Genomic DNA, 9,694 nt, shown 5'->3' on the forward strand with positions numbered 1-9,694 from the left:
CTTTTCAAACTTTCCCACATTTCCTACATTTTCCCAGCCGACAAGGACAAAAAGTTCCTTGTTTCATACTTTAATTAAGCAACAAGAATGAATACTGTTGGAATTACGTTCGAATAATACTAATAAATTAACTAATTGTAAATAAATCTGCACGTTACCTAAATAAGACAAAAATTTCAAACTATTAGCGAATAAATGATCCTTTCTTTACTTTCTAGTTGAAAATATTTTAGTATTTCTGTACATTATCACGTAGATTTAGTTCATATATTCAAACATAAGCCTACATATGTTTATTCAATATATACTCGTCGTTTCAAAACGATCGGAATTCCTAACAGCTATTAATTCCCCGATATGTTTCCAAAACCTTCAAGTATATTATACAAACAATTCTAAAACCCGGAACATTTCAAGAAAAAAGCAAAAAGCGAACTGGACTGTTGTAATAATCGTACATATATATATATATATATATATACAGCCAAGTCTGCCTCTGCGTAAGTGCGAGAAGGAAAGAAATGAAGAATAAAAAATACAAGAAAAAACCTAAAATACGGTATAAATACCGACTTACACCGTATAATACAGAAACATCTTATCATATTCACGGATATTACTATGTACAAACACACATTCGAGTATAAGGCACAAAAGATATATGTAGAATGTATACACACACACACGCATATAGATCTACTTACATCGAAATGCGCGGGGCAATAGTATCGACGTGACATTCATGCGTGGGGATATATCATACACATGTATGAATATCTGTTACAAACGCACAAATACGCATATATTTATATATATGTTTGTATATACATATATATGATATACAGTATAGAATAGTAGAGGCGTATGCATGCGGGCTGAGAAGAGTTCGCGTATGTAACGAATTATATAGACACGTGTGTATGTACAGATACGCGTATAGGGAAGGGAACGGAACGGAACGGAACGTAGGTTTAGCCAAGGGTAGAGGCGCGGTGTTAGTGGGGTGAGGTGGGTGGAGGAGGGTGGAGGAGTCGTCGCGCGATCAATATACCAAAATACGCCGGCAGGCCACCACCACGGCAGCAGGCAGCGCAGAGCTTAAGCCAAGAGAGGAGCGAGGCGGGGAGGCGGGGAGGTGACGGAGGATAAGGATAAGGCAAGGTGGATTGCAGCAGGCTGCACGAGGCGCCAGCGACCGCGTTATCATCCCCAGTAGCCCCCCTCCCCAAATAGTCTTTCTTCCCTAGGTATTTTCTTATACTTCGGTAACGTTTCCCGGTCATTTCTTCCTCGTTTACTCCCCAGAATTGGTAAATAAAAGGATGTAAAAAGAGGAGATCGAGAGAAAAGAAAAAGACGGAAGGAGATACGACGCCGATTAACGGCTGAGCGGGCGCAATGAAAACCAGAGGAAAAATGGCATATATGTATATATAACATATATTTTCTTCTACAAGGTGGATGTACGATTACGATTCACTTTTAACCGTTTCAACGCAATATAAGTGTAAAAAAAATCATCCCATGTAGATAATATGAGCTTTTTATCTGCAAAATCGTATTTTTTTTTTACACATAGGTATATTACACAGATTAAAATACTATTAACAGTTTTACAGAGAATTTATTTCTCTGTTTATTCACCTTTTTTTTCAATGGTTCTGCAGTTTTTACCTAATGTCAAATTTATTCTCAATGACTCATTTACATATATATATATACAAATTAAATACGAAATAAGTAGAACAGATTCTAGGATTTTATGATGATATTCTGAATATCGAGTCACCTTATTTACATGGGCTAATCTTAATTTTGAATAATTATCTGGACATTTTACTAATCGACGTTTCACTAAAATTCTCTACAAAATTGGTACATTAAGTAATTTTTGCGTGCGAATAATCATTCCATTTTTCGCAAAGTCCGACAGTGTAGAATAAAATTTTATACAGGCGAGTATTGTCAGTCAGTGTATTGAAAAAGAGTTAAAGGGCTAAGAAAAAGCCGTAATTTTGGAGTTGTTTCAAAATATTTGTTAATCAAGGCTTCTGAAAACGACACAAACTGATCGTTTCAAAGCTAACCTTAGATAAACGCGAAACGTCTAAACAAACGCCGGAGGGAAGTCTAATTGAATGAATTCTGACGACCCGCTGGAAACGTGAAACCTGATTAAAACTGGTTGATGCAATTTTGAAAGAGCCCTATACCTAGACACAAATCCGTCTCATTGACGACACCGCGGCGCAAATCGAAACTCCAGTGGAGAAACTTTGCCTGCACGACGAAAAAAAGACGTACACGCAAACTAGAGAGCACGGATGTTATTTAGGAATAACAGTTGCTATGCGGGATCGAGTGGCATTGCCGTCGGTTAGAAATAGTATAGTATGTATAAATACTAGGTATATGTATAATATACATATGTATGCAGAATTGTGACGGTGAATTGGAGAATAGGACTGGTAGGTATGTGAGAATGTAAGCGGCAGGTGCCGAGCGGTGACATTTTCCATTCAAATCGGGATAATGTGCCGTTTATCTTTTCGCGATAAGTAGAGACGATAAATTCGCACCAGCTGACGACGTGTGCTAACGAAAGAAGCGCGTTGCGACACGTGATTGCAGAAGTAGAGGTTTCTTCCTCGTCTTCCTTGAAAGACTCGTTCGTTACCAATTTTTCCACGGCTTTCTCAGTCAGCTGAGAGAGTCGTTATTATATATGTTATATATGTTATATATATATATATACATATATGTATATAAAACATACACGTCTATACTTACACGTTCGTACATGCCGCCACTGCGATTCGATTCACCGCGCCTCGTGGCCTCGTAATTACATTTCTAATCAAGAACTGAGATGGATAGAAACGTACGCGAGATTAAGACAAGGCGTTGCTCCGCAGGGTGCTGCAGGGGAAAACCGCCTTTACTCGGTGTTCAAGAAATCTCGCGATTTTTGTTTGGACAGTATTTTTCCATGCGCGAAGTTTGTTGCGAATATAGATAATGATTAGATGGAAAAAGATTAGACACAAAACGATGCTTGTGCGGTTCAAAAATGATTACTTTCCATCAAGAATCAAAACTCATTTCGAATCTAATCGTAGGTGGGTGAAAAGTACCCGAAGTATAAACAATATTTGGAACGAGGCCGAAGATAGTGAAGTTAACGTAAGGAAACATCAGTGAAAAAGTAATTATTGCGCAATTTTATAGAATGACTGTCAAAGTGCTGGCTTTGCAAATTACGAGCATATTTTATTTATCACCGTTTACTGAATTTTAGACATTCTTAAAAGTGCATAGCAACGATCTTTCCTCAACGTGGATCGTTGCAGTAACGTTACTAACTTAATTCTAATTCCTTGGATATGTTTGGATCCGTCGTCGATGAATACTCGAAATTATCGATGAAACGTCCCGTTTATCCCAAACGTATGTAAGAAGCGTGATATCGAGAACCGTGTGTATAGGAAGACACATACGCGAGTAGTTCGGTGTTACGAGTTTATTTACTTCGGTACCAGGGGTCACGGCTGCGTCGAGACGGGCGGCCATTTTGTCATCGCCGTGTCCGTTCGTCGAACGTATGTATCGAAAAGAGACAAACATGAACTCAGGGTACGCATTGTCGGCCAATTAATATTCCGGGTTGTCGCCGTTGTCAACACGGCATGAATCGAAAAAGAACGACGACGTCGCACAGCGTTTTGCTTATGGCAATAGCGTCAATCGTCATCGGACCTGCAAACAGGCGCTGGCGGATCATCGGATATACCCATAGTGTGAGAATATTTATAGGGAGAACGAGCGTCTCGCACCTTCGTGTAGGCGAATACGACTCGTTTGAAAAACTTGGACGGTTTCTCTTGCCTTCCAGGCGCAATTTATTTGAAGGATTGTCCCGAGCCACGGAGAGAGAGCAAATGGGCAAATGGTCGCAGAGGAGTAGGTAATTTCGGTTCACGATTCCGAGATTAATCAAGGGGGAAGATGAGCCTCCCAGGCTCAAAGATCGCCCATTGAAAGGATACCGAACGTCCGACTCGGAAATAATGGCTTAGCGAGAGAGCGAGAGAGCGAGAGAGCTATCTTGAATTTAATTAAACTGGACTTAAGCTTGGCATCTGCCCTCGGAGCGTCGTCCCGAGGCGGCGCCTGCTGTCTCGACTCGCTCTTGGAATTATATTTCCTAACGGGCGTACTCTGGGTCAACGCGAGAAGAGAACGCTTCTTCGAAACCTCTCTTCTTCTTCTTCTTCGACCTTTTCTTTCATTACTCTCCTTCTGGGTCGTGTACCTGCTCGGTATTTCGGAAGAGAAAGAGAGAAAGAGAAATATGTAGATAGATACAGAGAGTCGAAGATCAGTCGTCGCCCCAGGATCCTCGGTTTGATAGCCACTGGGCAACAATAACGCCGTGCCGCCGCGAGAGATCAAAATGGCTGTCCTACGCTATTATTACATAGGGGAAAAAAACAAATGACGGCGCACTCACGGTTCGAGGCGTCCAAGGCCCTGTGTGCAGGGTACCACCTCGGGTAACTACGCCCTGAGGCAAAAACATTACGGTCGCGTACCTCGGAACTACCTAGCTAGGCTACCTACCTACCTACCTACCTACCTACCTATTCCCCTCTGCCTACCTACCTACCTACCGACCATTTGAAACTGGATCTGAAAGGCCGCGTGGCAAGGGACGCAAAGAGAAGGGAATGGAAGGGTAGGGTAGGGTAGCCATCGATTCGGGCTCAAAGGACAGGAAAATAACGCCCGAGTAGCCTCTGGATGCTGCACGGAAAACGAGTTTGGGCATACGAGAGCGATGAGAAACTATGAAAGCTATAAATGCATGTCGCAGAGACGGCATGCGGCAGGGCACGCTTCCAGGGAATAGTTTGCTTCGTAGGAGGACGCGTCCGCCGGTAAAATAACAAGGCACAGTCGAACGCCGGTTTCCGAACGTCGTGAGTCGTGCGCTATACATGGGAACATGTGTAGATAGTTGATGGCGGTGGGTATGCAAGGGTGAAATATGGATAAAGGTTTGAATGAGAACCACTTACCGTTTGAAGTGCTCTCTTATGCGATCCTCTCGGATGTTTTCCGGCAGATTTCCAACCCACAGGTGTCGTGTCTCTCTAACCATTTTGCTCCGAACTCTTCATTTGGGATCGGATGTTGTGGTATCGTTTGGCGACACTGTACAACGACACACAACTCTCGCCCGATCTCGCGCACTCTGCACCAACGAGGAACTAGTATCGGAGGCCAGCGTCACAAACCAGCCAGCCAGCCAGCCACACAGCCAGAGCCCAACTATCGGCGATATCTAGATCTAGCGGGTATTCGCTTCTCTTATATCCACAGAGAACAAAACAATAGATACCAAAAACTAATTCTTGTTAGCAACACTTTTCCTTCCTTCTATATACCTTGCGATATTACCGCCGTAAACGCACAATAAAACCAACAACAACATTAACATCAACAACAGGGATTGCGGGAGGACGACGAATGAAACGACGAACGAGTAGATCAACGATCATCACACAACGCGCGGTCACTAGTCACTCTGGATGCTCATGGCAAGGAGATGCTTATGGCCCCACGCACAGCGATGAGGGTTGTAGCAACAACGCAGAGGGATCAGATGCTCGTGATAAAACCGCGACGGGTCTGAGGAGGAGACACCACTAGCATAGGCTGTTGCTAGACACCACATCGTACACACTATCTATCTACCCGCTAATCACACATCACACCACCCACTACTACCACACTTATCCATTCTCCGACGATTATTTTTTATTTATTTCACTCGCGATTTATACTTCTTTCCGTTACACACAGGGTGTACCACACGTTTCTTAATTGTACGTTTATGCGATTGTTACCATTACTATTACCGTCGTTATTAAGATTATTTATTATTATTACTATTATTATTATTGTGGTTGTTGTTATACTTTCGGCACCGAGTTTAAAATCGACGAGCAACGCGGCGATACCTACGCACGGATACTTTTACACCGTCATCTAAGTTATTTTCGTTTTTTATTTTATTTATTTTTTTGTTTCTCTACGTGCATACGGTTTTATATTTATACCGATATTATTAACGATTAATTGTTATTTATATTATTATTATTATTATGTATCTTACATTAAACCTTTCAAGTGATGGATTTCGATCGATTACACACTAGGCTGTAATGCTTTAACTCATGACGGCGGTTACAGAAGTTCACACCTCACACTGACCGTATAGATAATATATATGCATATGCGTATATATGTATATATATAAATATAGATATATATATTGGTACATACTATTTATTATTACACTGTTGTCGATTATTAAACAAGTTGGCTAAGATGTTGAGGGAGGGGAGGGGTGGTGTGTGGAGGTGGGGTTGGGGGAGGATAGGTGATCGTTTCGTACTCGTGCGGTAATGCAGCGGCAAGGTGATAAAACGATCTCGATCTATCTATGTTTATAAGGTTATAATTAGGGGTATGCGGTTTATTACTCGTGTGTATGTGATACGTACGATTTGTTCACTTGGGCATGTACATGGACGGAGCCGACTTTGCTCCTTCGCACTGCACTACACTACTCGGAGTGACGTCACCGTGGCGGGATCCGAACGTGGCTCGCTGGTCAGCCTCTGCAAGCGGGTCGCGGTGGGGAAGCGACCGATGGTGGGGAGCGGAGCGAGTCTGCCTCCGGTCGGTTGCATCCCTCCTGGTGGGGGAACGAGAAAACGCGGTCAGGTGGGGCGCGAGGGGAAGGCGCCGAGCGGCGTCGCATGGGGGGGAGGGACTGCGACTCCGTCGCCGGCTCTCGATGGGCCAGGAGGCGGGGGCCGGGGGCGAGAGGGGGAGAGATGGGGAATAACGGGTCGAACGAGCTAACCCCAGCCCTTGCCGCGCGCCGCGCCGACACGACGACGACGACGACGACCTCCACTCCCCTCTCCGTCTCGCCCCTCCGACGCCCGCTAGCCTCCGCTCCTAACCTCTTTCCTCGTCGCCTCGACGCTCCGCGCCGTTTCGTTTCACTCCCCTCGTTGAGAGTCCGGCGTTGCTGGGTTGCCGCGTCTTTTTCGAGTTCCCCGCCGGCACTCCGCACCCTGGATCCATCCGCGATACATAACGCAGTTCGTTCGACCTCGCGCTTTGCTCCCGGCCACGCCGCCGTCCAGTAAACTCCCTTAGCGACAGCTGACACGAACTATTGCCTCTCTCGGTATTCTTTCTATCTCTGTCTTGGGCTTAAACAGTTATTTCAAGTGTAATTCAAATACTTGCGTTGGGTACGATAAATAAACTTGGCCCCGTACGAAACTCTTTCTTCGCCTATTGCTCGAAGGAGATTATACGCACCGATCGCCGTCGGACGGTGTCCGTATTTCTGTTGTTACGCAATACACTGGTTATACGGTATACGTATATAGGGACACGCGTATTTGCGTTGACGTAATCTTTTCACAAACTAATCTCAAGCTGGGGGGACGGACGGACGGACGGACGGACGGATGGCTGGTTGGCTGGATTGCTCACTTGCTCTGTCAAAGATTATGTAATTCTATGGTTCTCTATATGTTTGTTTCGTCTCATCTTGTTCAGCTTCTTCAGAGATCGTTGCCGGTTAGGCTCCGTATACAAATACATGCTCGTGAGATAAATCCGATCGCTTTCTGGTCGGCGAGTAAGCAAGCTAAACACTACGTGGGAGGAAACTGGCTAGTCTCTGTTCGAACCGCCGATCCACCACGCGACGATGTGTACAGAAGAAGAATAACGTCGTTCCTACGCGTGTTTATTCATGCAAGCTAGTTCGCGGGTTGCCTTGAAGCATCTAGTTTCCAGCGTCTCTTTTATCATCTGAAATAAACAAGCAATTTTCCGCTTTACGCAAAATTTTATGAATATTATCCAAAGTCAGCCAGGCTTTTTTAACGCGTTACCTAACGTGTTCCAGAGATATCACAGCGAACAAGGAACGTATGGTCGGGCAGCTGGTTTGAAGTACCGCTGGATCAGTTGGCACGCGAAACATTTAATTTGAATAACAATTCGAAAAATTATTCCGAGCTAAAAGATATGTACTCATGAGATATCCACAAATCGTCGATGTGTACGTATGTACATACGTGCTGCTCGTAGAGTATATAATTAGTCTTGTATGCATACGCGGTGACACGACCCACGTGGGTATAAGCTAGTTATGTAAGTTTATTAGTGTGTAGCGGTAGTTTAAACGAAAATAATACCGGCTTGGTGTTTCAGTTCTATTTTAACATCTTACACAATTGTCATTGTAAGATAGAAACCAGCCACGGAATCGGCCAGTTCGAAACAAGTATTCGTCCAAGAGCCAGATGGTAAGTGTGTGAATGCATATGCGGCGGTAACAGTTGTTTACCTTAACCGATAAAAGTTATACCAAATTCAGGCCGGTTGATCCCAATTAGGTCAAATCTACGATATCATAGCTATAATAACGGCAAATGAGTTGCTGCTGATCGCGTGCCATTGTTGGTAACATACAAAATTACCAGTTGGAAGAAAACAAAGACAAGGAATTATGCGAAATAACAAGGAATGTCACAACCCGTCATTTGGAATAATCATGAAATTATAGAGAACCACTGAATCGCAAATGTTATAAGAAAAGATTTGCATATGCATACGCATCTATGTTGTGTTGCGTATGCCACGTCCCATTCAGCGTGTTCTATTTCGTAGCAAGTACACAGGTACTTATACCTTTGCATGCATCTGCGTAAATACATAGAGAAAAAATGCAAAAAAATATCTATGGGGATAATAGTTTGTCCCATTCAAGGCTGATCGATAATACGCGCAATACTGCATAAACAGATCGATTCGAGAAAACGAAAGGCACGAGGTTCCATCGTCTAACGAAAAATTTTCCTCCGAAGTGATTCCCTCCCGCTTTTTCAAATCACTCGACTACTTTTTCATCGTATACATATTCACCATTGCTGTTCCAAACTTTCTTCTAGATATCGATCGTCCGCATCATAACTTCGGTTCTCGTTAGCCAAGCACACAAGCAAAACACAGAAATAAGTTGATCATATCGACCGATCATGGAGAGCAAATTAAATACGTGTGCGTCGTGCGTGGCCTGAGATCGACCCATGACTTTGCATAACGCGTTTGAATTATATACGGTTTCAATTCATTCGATTTGATAAGTCTTCATCGCGTCGTTAATATCGATCTGAAATAAACGATACGCAGAGGGCAGCACTTGCTGGATATTGGGCGTGAAGGGGGGCAGGGGGGGGCTGCGATGGGACCGGCGCTATTAAATACGGTCGGTAATACAGCGTCACATGCTCATTGGGTAAATCCTAGTGAGCTGCAGACAAGGCATGTGTGGAGCTTCATTTTGTTTGCGAGATACTTTGGGAATTTATCTTATTTAATCAATGCTCATATTTACAGCCTTTCGTTATGGGGCGATGAGGCGAAATCAATTCGACATGATTCAGAAGTGTTTTTAGAAATGCGACTAATTAACCATTTCACAGGCAGATTTAAAACTTTATCAAGTTACCGATACGAGACAGTAGCATCGTGGCGTGGATTTTCTACGTGCAATTCCATAAATGAAAAATAAGAATGACGGAAATATCAATAT

The 9,694-nt window shown here is 43.5% G+C and overlaps 1 protein-coding gene across 6 annotated transcripts in view; it reads right to left on the reverse strand.

Moving 5' to 3' along the window:
* The window catches only part of LOC124412335 (protein split ends), a 94,121-nt gene extending 88,051 nt beyond the window's left edge, over positions 1 to 6,070 (reverse strand). For all 6 annotated transcript variants that reach the window (XM_046892134.1, XM_046892178.1, XM_046892153.1 and 3 more), the window contains exon 1: positions 5,079 to 6,070. In XM_046892134.1, the coding sequence (XP_046748090.1) occupies positions 5,079 to 5,161 (83 nt within the window). In that variant the 5' untranslated portion in view covers positions 5,162 to 6,070. The remainder of the gene's footprint in view (positions 1 to 5,078) is intronic.
* Positions 6,071 to 9,694: the final 3,624 nt, after the last annotated feature.

Source organism: Diprion similis, chromosome 2, assembly GCF_021155765.1.
Source record: "Diprion similis isolate iyDipSimi1 chromosome 2, iyDipSimi1.1, whole genome shotgun sequence".
NCBI classification, from domain to species: Eukaryota; Metazoa; Arthropoda; class Insecta; order Hymenoptera; family Diprionidae; genus Diprion; species Diprion similis.